Source organism: Paralichthys olivaceus, chromosome 5, assembly GCF_024713975.1.
Source record: "Paralichthys olivaceus isolate ysfri-2021 chromosome 5, ASM2471397v2, whole genome shotgun sequence".
NCBI lineage: Eukaryota > Metazoa > Chordata > Actinopteri > Pleuronectiformes > Paralichthyidae > Paralichthys > Paralichthys olivaceus.
Genome location: NC_091097.1, coordinates 5,919,391 through 5,941,755, shown reverse-complemented (window position 1 = coordinate 5,941,755; position 22,365 = coordinate 5,919,391). Strand labels below are relative to the sequence as shown.

The 22,365-nt window shown below is 40.1% G+C and overlaps 1 protein-coding gene across 6 annotated transcripts; it reads left to right on the top strand.

Moving 5' to 3' along the window:
* The first annotated feature begins 1,966 nt into the window (after positions 1-1,966).
* On the top strand, positions 1,967-21,186 carry med25 (mediator complex subunit 25). 6 transcript variants are annotated; one of them, XM_020094786.2, is made up of 20 exons: positions 2,010-2,156; positions 3,328-3,477; positions 3,570-3,615; positions 3,718-3,842; positions 3,954-4,052; positions 4,532-4,652; positions 4,830-4,986; positions 6,249-6,367; positions 6,518-6,593; positions 6,895-7,157; positions 8,749-8,850; positions 11,557-11,642; positions 11,738-11,795; positions 11,919-12,026; positions 12,656-12,832; positions 17,008-17,118; positions 17,337-17,408; positions 18,975-19,145; positions 19,255-19,375; positions 20,627-21,186. In XM_020094786.2, the coding sequence occupies exons 2-20, from the start codon at positions 3,332-3,334 to the stop codon at positions 20,728-20,730; spliced, it is 2,262 nt and encodes a 753-aa protein (XP_019950345.1). In that variant the 5' UTR covers positions 2,010-2,156; positions 3,328-3,331; the 3' UTR covers positions 20,731-21,186. The 6 variants fall into 6 exon arrangements, with proteins under 6 accessions (XP_019950348.1, XP_019950345.1, XP_019950347.1 ...); XM_020094788.2 differs by having other exon boundaries at positions 2,014-2,156; positions 11,560-11,642; XM_020094787.2 differs by having other exon boundaries at positions 2,014-2,156; positions 17,011-17,118.
* The last annotated feature ends 1,179 nt before the right edge of the window (positions 21,187-22,365 follow it).

Genomic DNA, 22,365 nt, shown 5'->3' with positions numbered 1-22,365 from the left:
ACTGTAGATATTTGCTGACATCTCCTGGAGATCTGGCTCAACAGCATTTTGAAACCTCCAGTGTTTGTGTTGAGAACGTTGTGACAAACACACTCAACAGAGATCTGTTATCCAAAAAATAGAACAATAAAAAATAGATTTCACCTACGAATGTCTCTCACAAGACATAATGCTATGTTTGCTTTCAGCAAATCTTAAGCTGACACCGGTAGTTTTCTACATGTTATGTTCAGAATACTTTAAATGGTGCATATTTCCCACATCGCCCTGCTTTCTATGCAAGAAACATACTCAAGGTCAATCTTCAGCAGGGGCTGGGTATTCAGCAGGTCTTGTAGCAGCATCAATTCTGCTGCTGTTCACGTAATGCCAGCAACATGTCAGGTTTTTCTCTCCCCTCCAGGCCGAGCATCACACCAGCCTCAGTTAGATTTTTATATAACGACACATCTGAACGTGATCTTGAGTTGGTCAGCAGAGCAAAACTGAATTGAATATCATGTCTCTGTCATTGCCATCATTTAAAAGTCAATGGTTAATGCAATGCAGCCTTTTCCCAGTCATTTAGGATTTTAAATGCCTTGCACAGATTTCCAGTTTTACCCTTGTCGGAAGTCGTCTGTTGGCCCCCTGCCCTGTCTCGCTCAGGATGGCCATTAGATGGATTTGAAGCAGATACGATAACAGATGACCTTTGTAATGACTAATGCCACCGGTGGAGCACTTACAAAGAGTGAGGTTTCAAGGTTTAATCCAAGATAATGCTGTGTGAGTGATGACCCGGTGCTTCCAAGCTTCATTCAATGTCAGCTTCTGCCTCTAAGGGCATTTGTTTGAAAAGAAAAATGCAACTAGACTTGGAATGAATTCAACTTCACTGGATGCACATGAAAAAATACCCTTCTCAAATACGGAAGAGATTGTAATACGATACGGTCTCTTTTAACAGCCTCAACAATTTCAATCTCAAACACGCTTGGCTGCTAATTGTGTCTTTGGAGGTCTTTGCAAAAAGTCAATGACAATGAGCCTATTCAAGGAAGTGGAACATATCACACCACTTCTCAGACCTTTGCATTTTCTTCCTGTTCATCAAAGACTTTTTGAAAAACCCTACTGTTGGATGGTTTGGGGCCAAAATAAAAATGTCCTATTTTGTGAACTGTCCAGATGTCAGGTCATCTGAGACAGTTGTGTTTCCTGCCCAGAGGCAAAGCTCAACATAGGGATGATGTGTAGAGTTTATTTATGAACAACATATCTTGAATAACCTCTTTCAAAAGCTATTCTTTTGGCCACTGCCATATTTTCACATCTGGAACTATATTCTCATATGTACTGCATTGTGTTTGCACAGTATTTTTTTAAATATCCCTTTATGTAATTTTTATTTTCTTGATGTTTCCCTTACATTTTATGTAATGTAATTAATTTGATGTATTAATGGAAAGCACATTGATTTCTCTTGGTCTTTAAAGTGCAAATAACTAAATATGAGAGTGATAAAATGTTTTAATAATTTGGCATAACCACAACCACGAAACAGCAATTCTTTCAATTTAATGGATGCTGCAATAAAAGAGAGATACTGGGTGTCTGTGGACTTCAGTAAAAATATTTGGCCCCAAAAACAAGTTTTTACTTTCATAGTTTGCATCATGATTTCACACAGATTTCCCAAAGGTATGAACTGTGTTAATAGTACATTGAAACATTTTACATATATAGATGTAAATAAAATAGTAGAATAGTACTAAACTTTATTTATATAGCACTTTTTCAAAACATGGTTACAACATGCCTCACAATGAGCAAGATAGCAAATCAGTGGAATCAACAGTTAAATAACACAGACAACACAATGTATTTTATTATTAGTGTTCTTATCGTGTGATGAGCAGCATTTGCATCCATCTTGATTGCAGACAGTAGGTGGCAGCACTCTGCCCCGGTGCGTCTTATCTTCACAAGAGACGAAGAAGATGACCCCTGCGTCATATTTTGTAGGCGTGTCGTTGTATCACTTCCGTCATAAATACAACAAATGGCTGATGCTAGCTGCTCCGCTTCAGTTTTCTGTCGATTCAAGCTCTGCCTTTTCTTATTTGTGTGTGTTTTCTGAGCCCGAGTCTCCATTAGCAGCCTCTCACCATCAGGTCAGTACATAGCATGTACCTGCCGGATGCTAGCTGACTAGCTCAGGCTGTTTTAGCTGAGTTAGTTCAAATAGCACCCAGACGTTTACCCTCAAGTAACCCTTAAAACCCCGAAACCCGTTAAAAACTGTTGTGGATGCGCGGTGTTCGTGTTTTCTTGTGTCCACGCGTGAATAGATAGATAATATTAGTTTTAATGACATTAGCGCTTTGTCTTAGGTGCTGGGATGGAAGCTAGCTTGTTAGCATGCTAGCCCCAGTGCTCACTAACTTTTGGTAACAACAAATACGCACACGCTTACTCCACAGATGACACCAGGTAGCATCAGACTTTCAGGAACAGGAGGCGGTTACAGATACAAAGTCAAACTTTGACACACGTGTGCTGCTTTTGTGTTTATAGCCAACAGAGGAATAAAATGTCCCAAAAGATTCAGTGGCTGTATTTTTCAACTTGTACGCGGAGAAGCATGATTGGTATTTCCATGTCAAATCATCAGGCTCATTATTCCATTACAAATAGTATTGTAAGTGTAGTTTAGCACCAAATTGAATTGATCTGTAGCTTAAGCGTATTTCTTTGAACACACTTTAAGTGTATTGGACTGACCAAGCACTGATCAACATTTTAAAGGATTACTGACGTGATGCTATTTGAGATAAACAATGATATCCAAGCAACCACTCTAAAACCAAAGACTTTCTGGATGTTCTGATGACATTACAAATCAACCTGCTTGAAATTGTTACCAATTTTATTTAACTGCTGTTTTTTTCATTCTTAACGTAAAATCACTCATACGCTTTAATATTCAGGATAGGGTACTGTTAAGATAAATATGGAGCTGGAATAGAGCTTTAAACTGACATGATCATTTTTTCTCTATGACATATTAAGGAAGATGTGACCAGTTTAACTTACAGAATCCTAGCAAAACGTTCTAAATGAGCTTTAACTTTAATCGAGACCTGAGGCACATTCAATTTTGGTTCCATGGTTTTCTTATGAATGACCCAGTTAGATACTGTAGTCAGTGTTAATGAGCGCTAAAAATGTTTGGCTGCTGCCCGTCTCTCCCAGTTTTTTTCTTTGCAGATAATCAACATAACAGATGAATGGATTTTCGAGGGAGGCTTCTCTTTAATTTAAATCTGCTCCTTCTTTGTCCAGTTCCATGGTGGCAGGTTCTGCACTCATGGAGCCATCAGCTAAGCCTGGGACCAACCAGGTGGCCGATGTGGTGTTTGTCATCGAAGGGACAGCGAACCTGGGACCCTACTTTGAATCTTTAAGGAAAAATTACATTCTTCCAGCTATTGAGTAAGGCCACAGCAGCACTTCTGTTCTAAGGTATTCATTTTTGATTCATGTATTATTTTAGTTTATTTTATTTCTAATATTTTTTGCCACAGATATTTCAATGGAGGGCCCCCAGCAGAAACAGATTTTGGTGGAGATGTGAGTGTTTTTCCCTTGTTGTTATAATTATTACATTTTTACTGGGTAGTTAAAAAAAGTAAGTGTTACTAATAAAATGACCCTATATTTCTGCTGCTCCAGTATGGAGGGACACAGTATGGCCTCGTGGTGTTCAACACAGTGGACTGTGCTCCTGAGTCATACGTTCAATGCCACGCACCAACCAGCTCTGCCTTTGAGTTTGTCTCATGGATTGACAGCATCCAGTAATACATCTATTATCTAATTAAATATTAAGAAGTTGATGTTCTTACACATTGACAGCAGACATTGAAAATTGTTGAATATTAAATATTATCCTGTTTTTTTCCACACAGGTTCATGGGAGGAGGAGCAGAAAGTTGTAGTCTAATTGCAGAGGGCCTCTCTGTGGCCCTGCAACTCTTTGATGATTTTAAGAAGATGAGGGAGCAAATGTAAGACAATCTTTCTTTTACACACTCCGTATGAAGTAATCTAGTTCTCTAGAGTATTCATCACTCAGCCTATAACTATTTGGCTGTCTGTCCTGTTTGGTCATAATAACGTAATGTAATTAACATAGTAACATTACCTTGTTAACGAACAAAACTATGGTCGTCTGCATGCTTGATAAGTTCTGGCTCAGTCAGGTAACTCAGTTATGGGTTTTTCTGCTTTTCTTAATTGCTTAATTGAAGCAGTGGTAACAGATCTACAGACGGCTCTCTGGCTTCTTTAAATGGAAAACACCACGACTGAGTTTAAGTGGAAGTGTTGCAACTGTAGTTCCAAGTGTAGGATTTATTCATCTAAAAAATAAATGTTTAACACCTTAGTGAATAAGTTAACAGTCAGTAGTTAGTTCACTTTTATAGGGACACTAGTCAGGAGGAAACGCCTAACCTTTTGCCTTTTCTCTTTTTGCCTTTTTCAGTGGTCAAACGCACAAGGTGTGCGTGCTGCTGTGTAACTCTCCTCCATATCTGCTCCCTGCTGTGGAGAGTGTCAGCTACACTGGCTGCACAGCGGACAACTTGGTCAAAATCATCAGAGATGTAAGTTATGAGTGATATGTTCTCCATTAGGGACATATATGGCAAAATTACCTAAATAGTTATTTTTTACTATACATATTCTTAGAACAGAGTCATTTTCTAGTTTTCTGTGTTAGATTGATATAGAAATAGATTATTGGGTTTCATTGAATGTTTTTTTGTTTTCAAACTTTTTAGAAAGGAATTCACTTCTCAGTGGTGGCCCCTCGGAAGCTGCCGGCTCTCAGGTCTTTGTTTGAGCGGGCGTCTCCTGCAGGTGGCGTGGTTGAACCCCATCAAGACTACAGTCAGGACCCTTTCCACATGGTCCTGGTCAGAGGAATTTCACTTCCTGGTGAGAAACGATGATTAAAACCTCTATAAGTCTGTTTGTTCAATTAAAATGTCTATGAATAAGCAGTGTTTCTGGTTGGATCACAGGTAAACTTAATACAAACTACAGCTACAAGAGGCAATCAAAGCTGTTAAACAACCTTCAACCTGTGTACTGAAAAGACCTGGTCCTCATATGGCCTGTAGTCATTATTATAATAATCTCTACTAAAAAGCCTCTCATAAAATTGGTTTAAGTATAGGCTGCTTGTCAAGCATTTAGTATCAACACAGTTAGCAAGTAGTAAAAGACCATCTTCTAAGTGATGGAGAGACAGATGTTTTTTATCTCAAGAGTTAATTTTACATCTTGTCAAAATGAAATCTAATCTTGCTCAGTGTCTGAAGAGTGTTTGAATAGGAAACTGTTTGCCAACACATTGGCCATAACATTTATGAGGAGATAACATTTCAGTGTTATGTGTCTGTCTTCTGATTGTTCTTAATCAAGATGCTGCTCATCACATGCCCTTTCACCTAATTCTTTAAAAGTTTACGGTTATGCTATCTGTAGAGGGCTTCAGTTGTCTCTTAACTTGGTCGTTATTTGTTACTTAGTCTGAAATGACTGCAATAAATGCCAATTAAAACAAATATTGTGAATGACTTTAACTTAACACTCATACAGACTTCAAGATAGGAAGAGTGTTTTTGAATTGATGATTCAGTTTAGTGTTTGATCACAATGCATTGTCCTTTTTGGTTAGCAGGCTACTCTGCTGTTTTCTATTTCTTCAGGCTGCAAACGACATGAGTAGACCTGGCATTAATGTTGTTTATCTCATTCTGTGCATTCTTTGTTCAATCGAGGCTCAAAATTGCCCTTTTCTTTGTTGTACCTCCGCCATCAGCAGCAAACTCTTCCAACTTCCTCTCTGATTTAGTTTTTAGTTTCATTTGGCAAGTTTCCTTTAATCACATCCCCATAAAATATATTAGTAGTAAGCCACCAGTTGCTAATTTTACATGTGTTAATTGCTGCAGGAGATATAAAAAATGTGTTTAGTTTGTGTTATTTGTTATTAATAAAACCATTTTGAGCTCTTCCCATTGGTTACTCCTACACTTTTTAGTGAGGTGGAGTGAATTCCCTGATAATTATGTATTTTTATCTGCCTATAACGAGCCAATGTTGTACTCTTACTCTCTGAATTCTAAATGTTCTCAAGTTTACATTGCAAAACTGTATGACAACTCTAAGCATCTACTATTGACTGTCTCCAGTTTCCTTAGGACCCGGACCACTCAAACCTGTCCTCCCTCCTCAGGTGCTCGCTGTCTCTCAGCCTCTCGTTGGAGCCTCACAGCCCCCTCCACCCATAAACCCACCCCACTCTTATCAGGTAATTGGCAAGAAGCCATACAGCGCAAGGCTGCCTGGAGATTTAATTCCCGCTGCTTGCTTTTGGCTCAGTTTCAGACAGTGTTGTTTAAGTTCCTTCCCTAAAATGTTTCACCCTTCTTTGTCTTCCTTTTAATCTGCTTGCTGACAGAATTCGGCTGCCATGAGTGCAGCTCAGGTGGCTGCACAGATGGCCGTGGAGGCAGCCAACGTCCAGAAGAGTCGCTGTGAGTTACCAGGGGGACTCTGTGGGCATCTGCGAACAATTCATGTTTGCCAAGATTTTAATTTCATTGCCTCTGTGTTTACATACTTTAAGTGGGGGCTTTTTACAGTATGGCCTTTTATCTCTTTTTCTGGAGTTTAGTTTTCTTAAAATACTGTCAATGTATTGTTTCTGCAAAAATAAATGCACTCTCAGACTTGGTTGATTTTGGGCATGATAGCTTTATTGTCTCTTACCATCAATAATGTTCATGTTTTTAAATGTGGTGTATGTTCTGACTTGTTTTCTCTCTCCTCCTCCAGTCCCAGGAATGGTCAATCAAGGCCCCCCCTTCACCAGTCAGCCAAACATTCCATCAGTCCCCGTGGTGAAGCTCAGTCAGCCCAGCATATCGACAGTCACTACAGCATCGCAGCCTATGATGCCACAGCAACAAATTCCTCCAAATCAGCAGCAGCCGGTCCCACCCCCAGGGCAGCCTGTACCCAATCAGCAACCACAGCAGCCACCTCAACAGCAGCCCTCAGCGAATCAGCCCACAGCGCCTTCAGTGCAGTCCAACATGGTAAGACAATAATCAATATAAATCCAATGAAATGATATCAGTTAAAACTTCCAGGACAGGAACTTAACACCACCTAACTCAATCCTTAGCCATTGTCACACTTTTTACTTTTTACCTTAACCTAAATATATATATCCAAAACATAACGAAAAGCAGAGCTAGAGCTTTAAAGTATCTGTTGAAACTAAGTTTCTCTTAAAATAATTGTCAAATACCCGTATCGGTAATTGGTTGCTGTAATCCTTCTTCCTGTCCATGCTGGCCTCGAAACAATCCCCTTATACATGCAAGTGTCCAAGTAGCTAGACAAATGAAGAGGACACATTTCTACATGAGTCTGGTTTTGTGCCAGATTCCCTCTGTGCTTCCCTGTGGAGCAGTAGTTGAGGGATCCTAATGCATTGCAGGAATTTGTAGTAAAGACACCGTAAGTTAGAAGAAAGCAGCCTGATTTGATTAGCTCAGACTGCTTAAACCTCATGCTACCTTCAACTGAACCTGCACAGAATGGGGACTGTAGATTCCGTCCCCTGTGTCTTACATTGGAATTGTGCTTGGAAATCATTTAATCTTTGTTTAATGTACAGAAGGAACAATTACGGTGACCTAGAGTTGTGTTTAGTTGCTGTTTAAAGGTGATATAACATGCTTTTTTTTAGTGTTTCTTTCCTGTCTTGTGGTGTACAGGTTTTTGTGAATATAAAAGATCTTTTCAACATTACAAATTCAACTTAGATTAACACAAATTCAGCTGGTCTTGCTCTGTGTATTTACTCACAGTGCGACCAGCAGACATTGAATCTTGAGCCACAGAGTTTCTGAAAATCTTTTTATCCCACTTAGTTTACACCACTCACGCTTCTAGATGACCTGTCCGTAGATCAGGTTCACATGTAGACACATCACTGGTCACTGTCAGTATTTTCTACAGAGACATGAGTTGTACATGGGCTCTTGATATAAAGGCAGTATTCAGGATGTTTTAGATAGATCAGTCAACATTCAGTGGAGTTGTTTCGCAGCAATCAGTCAATTTGCTATTTTCACCCCCTTGTAAACAATATTAATGCTTAAATCATATTGGTATATTTGAATGGAAATGGCCCAGCTCAGTCTCGAGTCAGACTACCAAGACTTCACTGATCTGTAATGCTGTATCAACAGCTGCCGGGAGTGGATTTTGCAGACGAACACACTGTCAGAAGTCTGATATCAAAACGAATTTTAAATGTTATTACTACGATCAGATCAAAACCAGAACATGTTCCACTTTCACTAAAAAAATCACAGAGGGTACAGTCATTGTTTTTTTTAATCTGTTTTCAAATTCATTCATTGATTCTTCTTCCGAGTAGAAGAACATGAATTTTATTTTAATATTGATTAAAGCCAAACCTAATATTGAATGATGTTCAACTTTAATCTACTTTACAAAATGACATGCTTTGTATTATTAACTTAATGAGAAACATAATTGATTCTGTGTCTTTGTGCTTTAACGAAGGTGTTTGACAGTCAAAGGTTCCGTTCTGTTTTTAAATTGCACCTGTTGACTACATGTAACCACCTCCTGTTCTATTTCATTTGACAGCCTGGTGTGTCTGGACCTCAAAGCAATGCAAATGCAATTGGACAGCAGCAAGGAGTGGCCAATAAGATTGTTGCTTGGACTGGCGTTCTTGAGTGGCAAGAGGTAACACTCAGCAAAGTCTAATGTTAAATAGATGTCCTTTTTAGTGAAAACATGACTCCCACTGACAGAATGTCTGATACCTTGAAAGAAAGGCTGTAAATTAATGCTTTGTTAGGAACTGGATTTTAGACAGTCTTTCAGTCTTTATGCTAAGGTAAGCTAACAAGCTGGCTCCAGATTTATATCCAACAGACAGATAAGAGAGTGGTATCGATCCTCTCATCCTACTCTCGGCAGTAAAGTGAATATTTCCCAAAACGTCAAACAGTTTTTTTTAATTAACTTTGCTGGTCTGATGTCCCAGCTGCCTGTAGTAGAAAGCTGGATTCAAAACTTGAGTTGGTATTGACTTCTCTGCCAACATACTGTGATCATCACCACTGTGGTATGTCTTTAATAATCATTTGTCATTGATTGTTATGCACTGTGATTAATTGCACATCATTATACCAACCTTTTTCTATTTGTTTAGCTCAAGGTCATATTGATTTAGTTTACAGCTGCTGTGCTGATCTTGGAGAGTGGATGTTAATGGCTTTTATGCAACACTCGTAAGGCCTTCAAGTGTTTGTGTTCGGTAGGACAGACTCAGATCAATCCCCCCCTATTGACTACACCCTCATCCTCTCTCTTCTACTTTGTCAAAATTATTTATGTCGGTTAAATGGACAGCAATAAGAGTGTAAAGCTCAGGAAACTCTAAATCTTGCAAATTAAAATGTACAGTCGCAAAATAGCCTGAGAGGAAGACTCTGAGCATGAAACGCTGCTCGTGATCTGCTGTTTCCTCTTCACTCCTCAAACTCATTTGGCTGGATCTTGTTCTCAGCACAGTGTTATCAATATGATGCTGTTTTGGCTGAATATCAGTCTGTTGATTCTGGAAAGATTTTGCCGTGCAAAATGTAGGATAATGTTTCAGAATGTCTTTTTAAAGCCACCTATAACTGAAGGGAGATGTGTTTAGTCACTGTCCATCCGCCTCTAATATGTATCCCATGTGTCTGCAGAGAAAGCCAAGCACAATGCATTCGTAATGGACCGCACTGGGTGTACAGTAGGCCTGACTTATATGTGATTGATTGATCATTGATCCTTTATTGATGCTCTGAAGATTAAGAGTGATGGCATTTTTCCCAGTAGGATTGCTGCATCGACATGCTTTTTTGTGTTTCTTGACATTTTGCTTAAGAACAGGTTATCTGCCCGTCTCTAAAAGTTCATCCATCCATCCTTATTTTAATTGCTTGCCCTAATTGAGGTCGCAGGGGCAGAAGGGTGAACAGTGCAGCTCATATACTGTATGATAATTCTCTACTATATTCTCCAACTGCTCCCAGGCCAGTTGAAAGAATACTAAATATTCCCTCAGCATATCCCTGTGTCCTGTACCAGTGTGTTTTTTTTATCCTAGAGAAACAATACAGAGGCATCCTTTGCTTAACCACAAGTGAAATTATTAGCTACTAATAGCTGTTTTACACCAAGAATAGTGGGTATACAAAGGTTTTTTAAACATGGGTAAACCAGCTAGAAAAGGAGATCAACTCCTTTCCCATCGCCAGTTGAGGAGTGTAGTTTCTTTTACCCCAGTGATTCATGTTTGACATTACAAATGCATCATTAGCTATGGTGCTCTTTCACCTCACTGTTTTGCCAAAGTAGCGTTCACCCTGGTGTCACATTTCCATCACTGCTGATTGGACCCATAGTCGTTTAAAATCAGTGTGTACTGCAGAATAATTTGACCCAGGAGTGAAGTCAAGCTTATTCCTGCAGAGAACCTTGATGTTTGACTCACAAATGCCGTTCCTCATCCCGACCTCCATCGCACATTGAAAATGAAAACAGTAACGCAATCCACAAATAACAGAGGTGTTACTCCAGTGTCACCAGCAGCACCTTGTGGTCCTGTCCATAAATATTACAAACACCAGAGGTGACAGTCTAGCTGGAGTCCAGAGATCACGTTGAACATGCTTTATCAGCAGCTAGCGTGCTACAGACCACATCGTAATCTTAAAATCTCTGGCTTGATAACCCTGTCCTCCTCCATACTTTCTGCCAGAGGCTGTGAACTAATGCAGTCCTTCTTTCATGTCATATCATCACAGTAAAAACAATCCAAAGAGCGCTGCGTTGTCAAAGCGTTTTCTTGGTGTGTTTCCTGAACTCGCTACATGTGTGTTTTTTTCATTTCTTCCAAAATCAATGCACATGGTGCCTGGACCAAGGTTTTTATGACAGGTGACAGTGGAAACATTACTGCTTTTGTCCACAGAGGCGCCAAAATCAACAAAAAGGAAATGTTCCTTATATGACCTTTAATGGATGTGGTATGGTTCAGAGGAGAATCAATTTCATTTCAGTGCACTTCTAAATCATGGGGCAGATCAAGGACTTTGTTTTTAATACTTATTTTAACTTTGCAGTGACTTAATTTTGAGCCATATTTGTTTTTATGCCATTATAACGTCCTTGTCTTTACTGAGCACAACAGTAATGTGTCTATAATTTTTGTAAAGTTAATTAGTTCTAAGAGCTTTGTTTTGCTAAAAAGTTGTTCTAAAGCTCTCAAAACCCTGTGAGCTCCATGTAAAGTTATGTTACCCATGTGCTCCTCCAGGTATTTTTTTCAGACTCGCTTCCTAATTTTCATTTTATTGTTATTCCGCACCCATTCCCCTCTGAATCAATTCCCTGCAGAAGCCTAAAGCCTCATCCATGGATTCAGCCACCAAACTAACGCGTTCTCTGCCATGCCAAGTGCACGTCAACCAGGGTGAAAATCTGTGAGTAGCCACTGATATACTGGACCTAATGTGTATGAAAAGAATTGGTTTTAAAACAAATTTGGAATTGCTATGCTGTATGTTTCTCTTTACAGAAACACAGACCAGTGGCCCCAGAAACTTATTATGCAGCTGATTCCTCAGCAGTTACTGGTGAATGCTTTATTTTTTTTTTTTTTTTAATGTGTGAAAGTGCTGTGCTGACTCTTGTTTGCAGCAGTGATTTCTTTATGAAAGATGCATAACTAAGTCCTTTCTCGCCTGCTCTCTTTGTAGACAACCTTAGGTCACCTCTTCAGAAACTCTCGAATGGTTCAGTTTCTCTTCACCAACAAAGACTTGGAGTCGCTGAAAGGCCTCTACCGCATTATGGCCAGTGGTTTCGTAAGTTTTTAATCACGCATCCTCTTGATGAACCTCAAATGTGCATTTCCTCCATGTCCCTTATCTTATACATCATTCAGTGTGCCTCAATACATTTTCCATGAGTGACAAATGAGTGCAGCTCCAACCTCTGTCCAGTAGATGGGCTGAACACGAAGGTGTGTTGCAGTGTTTTGTTCGAGACTCTAGAGGGGGTTCCAGGCTATACATCCAGTCACATTCAGGCTAGATAATAGGATTTGAAATATGCTTTGCAATCCGTTCAGACAAAAAAAGCTTTAATTGTTTAGTTCTGATTCAGTTCCAGAAGGCTAGCATAATGATAGGGGTTTTGTCTGTGTGGTGCATTGATAATAAGGTAACACCATTGAGAAATAGCATTAATAGTATTCATTCCAGCTGAGCTCTGAGTCTTTGCCTCAATTTGATTTACGGCCTAGGGAAAGCACTGTATGAATTAAGTTAATACCATTTCCATTCAATTTATAAAACCGATATGTTTGATTGAGCAAAGGAGCTCAGGAGCAGGTTATGTCCCCATGCTCGCCCCCACCCCATAATTACACCGGAGTCCCATGTCAAGGTCTTAATCTGACCTGTGACCCCCCCCCCTCTCCCCCTCTCCCCAGGCTGGCTGCGTCCACTTCCCCCACACTACATCACCCTGTGAGGTGCGGGTGCTGATGCTTCTCTATTCATCCAAGAAGAGAATATTCATGGGCCTCATTCCCAACGACCAGGGCGGTTTCGTCAACGGCATCCGGCAAGTCATCACCAACCACAAGCAGGTCCAGCAGCACAGAGCGGTGAGTGGCGATAGGAGGAGAAAGTGGAGCGGGGTGGTGGGAAGAGAGGGAAGGTTTCAGTGCGGGTGAGAAAATGAAACCAGAAGGAAGCGATAATAAGGAGGCATTTTGGAGCGGCACCAGGGAATTGAGGTGCATTGTTTAAGGCATTAAGGTGCATTGTTATTGACATTTCATTTATTGAACCCAGTATCTTCACAGCAGCCCCAAAGTCTCTCACTCTAGTAGAGGCTCATGGGGTTAGCTGCAGCTGCAACATTAACTCTCTCACTGCACTCTCATTACCTGTGCTGAAGTGAGGGAAATGTAGATGCAATACATCCGTGCTCTTTATATAAATTACATTGCATTTTTTGTGATTAATAACATAATCCATTGGATTAAAGTTACCTGATCTGAATACTAAAATATTGCACCCTGAAGAAAAGGATGTAGCCTCAAAATTTTGAGTTTAACAACTATCTTAATCAGCATGTTAGAGCTAAGCTATTGTCACCATCAACAACCATTCTATTACTTTGAAAGATATGAGCTGATGAGCTAAATTCAAGCTAAAGCCAAAAGCAGCTAAACCCTTCCCATATTTATCTTCTGCAGTGTTTTGCAGCTAACTTGTTTTGCAGGAAAACTTGCCGCCGTTTTTTTTAAAAGTCAAAGCGATGGTGATGTTGTCAGGAAAGGCACTTATTTTGGCCGGGCTGCTGCAATAACACCTTTTTTTTCCCACCTTGTCACACAATGGAGCACTTTTCTAAGAAACCTCCATGTGCCAGACACACAATAACATCATCATCATTAATCAGCATTAGTTAAGGTAATTTATAAACATTTAGGACTTTTAATAAAGCTGCTTTCAGATTTGCACTGGACTCTAGATATCTCCTGACATGCTGTAGAGGGTTTTCTATGTGAGAACACAGCCAGAGATTCACTGTGAGTCGGTGCGTTAAAGATGCCGACGCTGAAGTTCCCATCTCAAAATGGATTAAGTCACTTAACGTACTGAGAATTCTTTTGAACATTCATAAACATAACTGATAAATCATCAGCAGATTGATCAGAAATAAAATTAGATACAGGCCCGGCCCTCTTACACCTGTCTTGTTTTTGTAATACCTGTTCGGTGTAATGTCATTGCAGTAACACAATTTGAGGAGGATGATATCGTATATCAACAATAAGGCTTAACAACTTAGAGATTCAGTTTTAAAAACAGCTACATTTTGTACAAATTTAGCTTTGCAGGGCTCTCAAGATGTAATTGTACATGAGATGCCACTATGCAAAGTGATGGAGTGGCAGTGGTTTGTGCCCGTCTTTAGGGACAGGATAAAGAAATCTCTAATCCAGGCCCTTCCTTCCAACCCCCACAGACCAAATGAACCAGTTCCTGTTGCTGAGTTCATCACAGGTCACAAACTGCTGCCTCGTCCACGTGGCAGAAAAACTTCACTTTCCCTCCCTGCTCATCTTCATCCCCGGAGACGGGATGATTTAAAATGTGTCCTCTGGATTAGCTGTCTGCTCCACTGCAGCTTATTGCATAGTTCCATGTGAGACAATGCAGCATCCAGCCACAGAGAACCAGCATTCCTCGGTTTAAAAAAGAATGAGGCCTGCTGTTGGGTTAACACGAGTTAAATCACGTATCTTGTCGCAGTCTGCTCTCATCAACGGCGATAGCATTTGTGTACTCAGCCTGCTAATTTTATGTCCTTGCAAAAGCGCGTCGGCCCTATATGTAACTTGAATCTTTGTGTGTGAGCATCAGGGCATTCAGAGAAGCCAGAAGACATAAAATTATAATGAAGATTTTTTTTTTCTACCTTTTGTGTATCATCACATATTCAGTGCTGCATCGCTAATAGGGAAGCGCTACAGCAATCTTAACGTAATTAAAATTTCAATTTGGACCAGTAGTTAAGGTTTCTCTGTACAAAGCCCTGGAGTGGCATTCTTCAGGATGGAGATTGTAGTTTGTTCTGTTCACAGCGTGGATAAATTGAATAATTTCACCCTGATCGTGATCCAGGATGTTACAGGTTACTGGGTTAAAGACGTGAGATAAATCACAAACAGTATATAAGAGAAAAAGAAGCAGATGTTATCGTCGGTCAGAAAACACACCATGCATTAGCACATTCCCTGGGTGACTTTTTCAGATTTGGCTCAATGAATCTCCTTTTTTTCTGAGTCTGTAGTTAATAATTTGTGGTTCAGAGGCAGAATGAAAAACCCTTTTCCCTCTGTATGGAAACAAACAAACCCCCACTGCACCTGCAGAGCACAGCTAGGGGCAGCACAGTTTTCGGATTTCCTTTAATCCTATTTAAGTCCAGGACTGTTCAAATAAAATGTGTGTACATACTGTATATGTTTTAAATATAAATCTGCATTGTTAGAACCTACTTAGAGGTGTGTTTCGGTAAGTTAGAGCAACAGGTTGCCTCCTTGCTCCTCCTTATTTTGCCTTCCACTGTGGATGGATAGGATTTTTTTTTACACTCCAGACTGCAAACAGCCGAAGTCTTAAATCATCAATTTGTTTAAAAACCATGAAATACAAAATAGCAAACACCTCAGTGGGAGGTGGTTAAAGTTGAATCTCCGCTGGTGCATCATCATCCTCCACGTACCTTTTTGCTTTCCGTCTGTACGCCAGCGAACAAAAGACGTGTATACGCAGATTCAGACCAACACTTTCAACACAGAAAACATCATAAACGTGCAGCACGTGTAGAATTTACATATTTGTTTGGACAAAAAAGATAATGGGTATGATTGCTTAACCCAATGCTGCTCATTATGTTGAAAGGATTATTGGTCACTGTAATTCTTCTTGCTGTCCATTCTGGCCACAAAGGAAAACCTCCTAAAGTAATTTTAATTTAAGTATTAGGGATAGAATCCACAGCCCTTGTTTCTATCCCAAGAATACATAGACACAAATTTCTGTAAAAGACACATGAAGACGGTATCTTTCATGTTCTCTCCCCCTGTGCTTCTTGGAACAGCGTTTTGTGGAGGTACGTTGATGACAAAAGCTTTGAGAGTTGTGAGCGCTCACTTTTCTAAGAACAGAATCAGTTTTGACTGTGCGTTTCCAGTCATACGTGCACTCCTATTTTTCTCAAGTTTCTCTGGAAGCCTCTGAGCTCAAAACATTGATGGAGCAAGCTGCAACAGGACACACACTCATCCAGATGTTACGGTCATCATTTTTTTACTCTTAAACAACCAGACCTGTCTCCACAGAGCTGGAGGATGGAAAGCCGGAAAATAAATCAATACTTCTGGGCTTATAAGGGGTGTCTTTTTTACAGATATGTTTACAAAGAACAACAGAGATAAGTTATACTCAGAATGTGTAAATTTGACTGAATCTAAATGATCACGGGCACATTCACCTGTTTGTTTACTCATCATCGAGCTTCGTACATCTGTATTAAAACAAGGATCTGCTCTGTTTTACAAGTACTTCATATATTTGATCTTATTTGTTCCACATTTAATGGTTCATTCATTTTGCTACTACACAAATCTGTGTATTTGAATGTTTATGAGGTGTGAAAAACGAAAAGGTCACCTTGACCTTGTTATTTTCCTTTCCTACAAGTACTGATGTGATGTGCTTTAGCAAAGTGGTAAGACACCATCACCTTTAGCCCAGAATGCAGGAAAATAAAGACATTTGTAGTGGGCATCTTAAAGATATCAATGGTGATAGAGGTAAGGCAGAGTAGTACTTGAGAAGAGTATGCATACTAAGTAGAGCCTGGCCGATTAGGATGCGGATACTGACATAAGAGAGTAAAAAACGTTCAATTCTGATATAGATTTTTAGAAATTGTGTCATAATCAAACCCTTACAACAAAGAAATGTAATATTCATATTTTACAGTTTAACCATAAACTTTATTAGGAATAAGATTTTTTTTTAATGTAAACATAAACGCACATCTTTTCTGCATTGGTTATTTTGTGGAATAAAAGTTATATTGGCAAACATAAACAAAGATACAGATTTGTCAGTGAAAAGCTCATATTGGCCATTAATCAGTTGGGCTCAACTACTGAGTTGATAAATAAAGGTGATAAAATGTTACATGTTTCCATGTGATGCTGTTAGAAAAACGTCTGTCCTCCTGTTACACATTCTCTCTGTTTCCATGCAGCAGCTGGGCGGCGCAGGTGGTCCAATGCAACCTGGTCAGGTCCCACCGAACCAGAACTTCCTCAACAGGCCCTCTGGTCCCATTCCTGTCTCCCATGGCAACGTCCAGCAGGTAAGTGAGCCCACACTGTGCTGGCATGTGTGCCTGTGCTTCCACATCAGTTCCCCCTCTCACACTGCCTACTGTTGACACCTTTACTACCCCCGGTGCCTGCTGGTTTTCTGCATGTCTTACTAGTAACACTCTCCTCCGCTGTGCTCCCTTTTTTTCCCACACTTCCACCACTCTTAATCCATTCCTCCTTTCTCTCTGATCTGTCCTGTGTCCAGTCTGTGGTGGTGGGCATGCCTCCTGTTAGTCAGGTTTCTATGATGGAGGAGCAGCAGAGGCAGAACAACATGGTGAGACCCTCAGGAGCCTCTTATCATACAATGTGGTCTGGGACTCTGATTTAAAGGCTTTTAAAGTATTAAAGCATTATTCAGTTGTGATAGGTTTTCTGTTGTTCTACTATGCATTGACAGGTTTTACTGAACCACATAGATCATCACACAGCAGATTCATCGATACAACACAGTCCTTCCGTCCTATTTGCCTTTTTTTCCTCTATGATGCTCACACAGTATATACCAATGGGTTCCAATAATAATGATAAATAATAAACAGTAAGTTCTTTTTATTCATAGCAATATAACAAAGTGCAGTATAGAGATATGTTGCATAGACATTGTGCATAAAGCACAAGCATAAAATACATCTGAAGATTTCAAGATGTTATTTCCACAGTTTCAGTGCATGTGTTTGTAAAAAGTTTTCAATTAGGAGCAAAAATCAGTCTTTAAACCTAGAGAAAGAGATTTTTTTGTTATTATTTGATTTGATATGAAAACTAAAATTGAAAACTGATATCAAATGTATTTATTTTTTATATTTTATATTGCCCAGCCTGACACCAGTTCCAGTTTTTGGACATGTGGTTCTTTTGTTCCATATACAATTATCTATCACAGCATTTAAACTGGAAACTGTTTTTAATGCAGATCGCTGTTTTCTGAACCATCAGATTTACAACATATTCTGTAGTTTCAGTTTTTTTACATGACTCGATGGTCTGAGTCAACACTAAACTGATCAACCATAACAATAAAACCTTTAACCTGCATTAATGTTGTGATAGATCAATAAACCCACTGCTCAACATCATGCTGGCTTCCTATTAGCATGTGTTGACTTGAATGCTCTGCTTGTAGCATGTCTCTGAACAAAACATATTAAATGATAACATGCATGCGTGAGTTTGTGCTATTGAAGAGCAAGTGTTTGTTGGTGAGCATGAGGGGACAGGCAACACAAAACCAACAGGATAGACAGACCTGGTTAAGACGTCGTCTGAGCTGTTTGTACACAAAGTTTGTGTTAGTTTCATCCTTAAGGTGGTGAATATAAACCTGGAAAGATTTATTATTAACATGGGTTGGGGTTAGCATAGTATCCTGGTCATGACTTCCAAACTAGATGCAGATACTCGTTAGTATTTTCATGGTTGACACAGTTGTAACATTCAATTGTGTAAAAGCATACAGCCAAAATCTGTAGAACAACTCATTCACTGTGTCTTCTTGTATCACCTGATAGATGGAGCTTAAAGGTACAGTCTTATTAAATTTCCTTCTATCGGATATTTGCTCCATCACCTCTTCAATTCTGTTGAAGCTCAAATACAGGCATGTATTTCCTGTTTTGTTGTGACGTTCAAGCGGTTTTGGTGAATTCACAGGTCAGGTCTGCCATTAGAGGCACTTTTGTGCTGTGTTTGGAAATGGGGTTATTGTTTAATTTAGTTGGCATATTTACTAAATGATCACAAGATAGTCTGTAAACACACTGATCAGTGTCTGGGTAGAGTGCAGTGTAACTTATAATGTGACCGTATCTTATGTCTGGTTAAACTGTGTGGCTTTCTTCAGATGACAATGAGAGCAACCGGACCAGCTAACCAGCAGCCGCCGGTCAGTGGTGTTCCACCCAACCAGGTGGCACAGAGCGGACAACCCCAGCCCCAGGGTCCCATACTGCGCCTCTCGAACCCAGGAGCCAATCCACAGCTTCGCAGTCTCCTCCTCAGCCAACAGCAGCCAGTAAGAATGCAGCAAGCAGCTTTTTATTAGTGAATGTCTCATACTGTAAATTACTGTTCCAGAGGAGTTTCAGCAAAGCTAACGTTCTTCTGTCTCTGTGTCCTCGCAGCAGGGCGGCGTCACTCACATGCCGGGCATAATGTCTCACCAGGGTTTAGGGCAGCAGTTGGTCCACTCTGCACCAGGAGGGGGGGCTCAAATGCAGGCACAGTGGAGACAGCCCCTGGCAGGTCAGCATGCACCCCCCACAGCTTTGGAAGGATTCAAGTTGACATGGAATTATTAGAACATAGGACTGTTAATGTCCCTCAATGAAAGGTCATAAGGTTGATATCTAAAAGGATATAAACACATGAGTCACCCAGAGTTAGATATAGAAAAGCTTTTTTTTATATCCTATTACCTACACTGCTGTCATATTTACATTACGCTAATATGTTTTCCAAAGCAAAGTAATATTCATTTAATTTCCCGTTTTTATTTTCTAATTTCACACTGTAGCACAGAGACTGGCTCGAGTTGGACGTTCCATTCCAGTGTGCATAATGCCAGATTTACATTTGTCAATTATTTGATTTAAATTCTTCTTCTCATTGAGCAATAAAGTTTGCAGAACTTTAGGTACTTTTAGATATCGATTTTGAGATTGAAATTTTTTTTTTTCGTTACCATGGTCCCACAAACAAACAAAGATGCACTGAAGATGAGTTACATATTGTGACAGTGCATATTGGTTTCCTCAGGCCCCGTGTCTGTCAGTGTCATCCTATGTGGTTTGACAGGTTATTCACATTTCATCTCCTCAAATCTTTGTGTCGTTCCGTGTGGCATCTTTTGACTGTTATTTGTGTTTATTTTAAGCAACATGTGTGAGAGCCTCACTACTTTAACACCACCTTTGTAATTCTCGTCCGTATTCGCTCATTGTAAGTTCTTCTGGTTTGTTTTTCTGACAAAATATTACACAAATATGTTAAATTCATTGATTTCAATGTCCTGGAACTTTGAGCCTCGCATCAGTTTATCACTGTATCATGTGAGCGCCATCAGGTTCACATTTCAGGAAAATGTGTGGACTTCAGTGCATGTCTGGAAGCAGCTTGAATGAATGGCTACAGATGCTGCACTAAGTTCAACAAAAAACAAATGTGAAACAGTTAAGTTTGTATTAATGTCAAGAGTGTGTCCAGATAAAGATGGGAAATATAATTTGTAGCTACAGTCATGATTTAATCCACAGATGACATTCTACTTTTCATGTGTAATTAAAGACAACATTAAAAAAGCACTAATCCTAAATAAGCAGCACATTAGTACATCACAGAAACAGAGTTAAACAAGATGGAGCTTTTATTAGGTGTACGATCATGCTTCAAGTCTCTCTGATGGTTAACATTAGTTGGATTCTTGTAGATATAAAGAAAATCCCTTGAATACATTTCTGTTCTTTTCTTTACCCCCCCTTTCAAATCCACGTGCAGGTCCAGTGCTGATGTCTGGGGGTCAGAGAGGAGCGGTACCGCAGCCCGGGATGCCCCAAGTCTCCAGCGTCATGGAAGATGAAATCCTCATGGACCTTATCTGACCGAACATGGTGCACTCTGGGTTTTTAGTGAACACTCTGCGGCCATTTGCCAGTTTTGACACATACATCCACTCCGTTGCTTTATTGCTACAAATGTTCAACATAATTAAGGAACAAGTCATGAGTAGTTTCTCCTGTTTTTTCATGAGACCGAGCAGCTGAAGTTAATTAGGGGCAGACAATGCAAGCATTAGTTTTTCTTGTAAATGGTCAAACCGACAGGACGCTGATCCTCCACGTTACACACTGGATGGAGCCAAAGCCGTGGAAACGGTCAACTGTGTTATGCTTCTGAAAAATCGACTATCTTATGATTTTTACATTTTGTCAAGGAGATCTGAGAAGTGTAAGTAGTTTTTTTAATTGAAATTTTACTTCTTTTCTGTTTTTTTCTCTGTTTATTATTCATGAAGTTGTTGTTTTCTGAGGATTAAATAAAACTAAGGAGCATAGACATCTGAAGAAGTCATATATGATTGTGAAGAGGTTGATGTTGATGCATGCACATGATGTTGTGCTTTTGATAGACGACCAAAGACTCCAGAGTCCTTCCTCCCCCTGCGTGAATGCAGCGTGGACCCTTAAGGTGAGAGAGACTGATTTAGACACAGTAATAGATAGTACAGTGTCTTTTTCTGCCAAATAGTGTCACAGTGTTAATTTTAACTACTACAATATGTCGCGGAACCACAGAGTCCCCTTGTGCCAAGTAGTCCTACCAGATGGCATCAGTTGGCCATGTTTCCTTTGGCATAACATACTGTCAGTGACCGCATGCGCACATGGCACAGACTCCACATACATGCCCACAGTCTGCTTTATGAAATCGCGCCCTCGCATTGCACCCGCCATGCATGCAAATCAAACCCTGCACGCCAACAAACGCCATCCCGTCGCGGTGTGGTGACACGGGTGCTGAAACTGCAGGGACTGTGCGCGGGGGAGAGAGAAGAGCACATGAACTTTGCACAGCTTCACACGTACGTTCATGACACATTCGCGTATCAGTTCGTGCCGGGGTTTGTTTTTTTGTTTTTTTCCCTTACCCCCCCCCCCACACTTGGACACTGTGTATACACACACTCACCAACAGGAAGTGATGTCAGTCCCTGTCACCTGGGAGACAGAGACGGTTGCTAAGATACCGTGACAGTGGGTTCTTGTTTCCGAGCTTTTCCTCAGCCCTGCTTTCACATTGACTCACACAGATAGACACTAGTCCCTCAGTGGCTGGTGTTCATCCCTCCCATCCCTTAATCACTAGCTGGCCCTCGGAGCCCGGCTTAGCTTCACTTTATCTTCCACTCTCTCACACACACACACACATTCTCTCTCTCTCAAGCCATCTCAATCTATCTGCCTCCATCTCACTATCACGCTATTAGCGCCTGTCTGAGCTCATAAGTTTTCTTTTATTAACAGTGAAAAAGTTCACATGATGAATAAAATTGAGACTCAACTGGCCTTGATTTATCAGGGTTATTTGGCAAACATCTACCATGTTAGTTTAAAAACTCAACACAAATCATCAAAATGATGATCGGACCTGTGGTTCCGTTAAAGAACCACCACCAACATGTAACACCATTCTTCCAAAATACACTCCCTCATTGAGCTCCACAGAAAATGATTCAA

Excerpts from the sequence above, each read along its gene's own strand:
- med25 (XM_020094786.2), top strand. The coding sequence starts at position 3,332 with ATGGTGGCAGGTTCTGCACTCATGGAGCCATCAGCTAAGCCTGGGACC. Across the intron at positions 4,987-6,248 it reads CAGAGGAATTTCACTTCCTG|TTTCCTTAGGACCCGGACCA; the intron begins GTGAGAAACGAT and ends GACTGTCTCCAG. Across the intron at positions 12,833-17,007 it reads AGGTCCAGCAGCACAGAGCG|CAGCTGGGCGGCGCAGGTGG; the intron begins GTGAGTGGCGAT and ends GTTTCCATGCAG.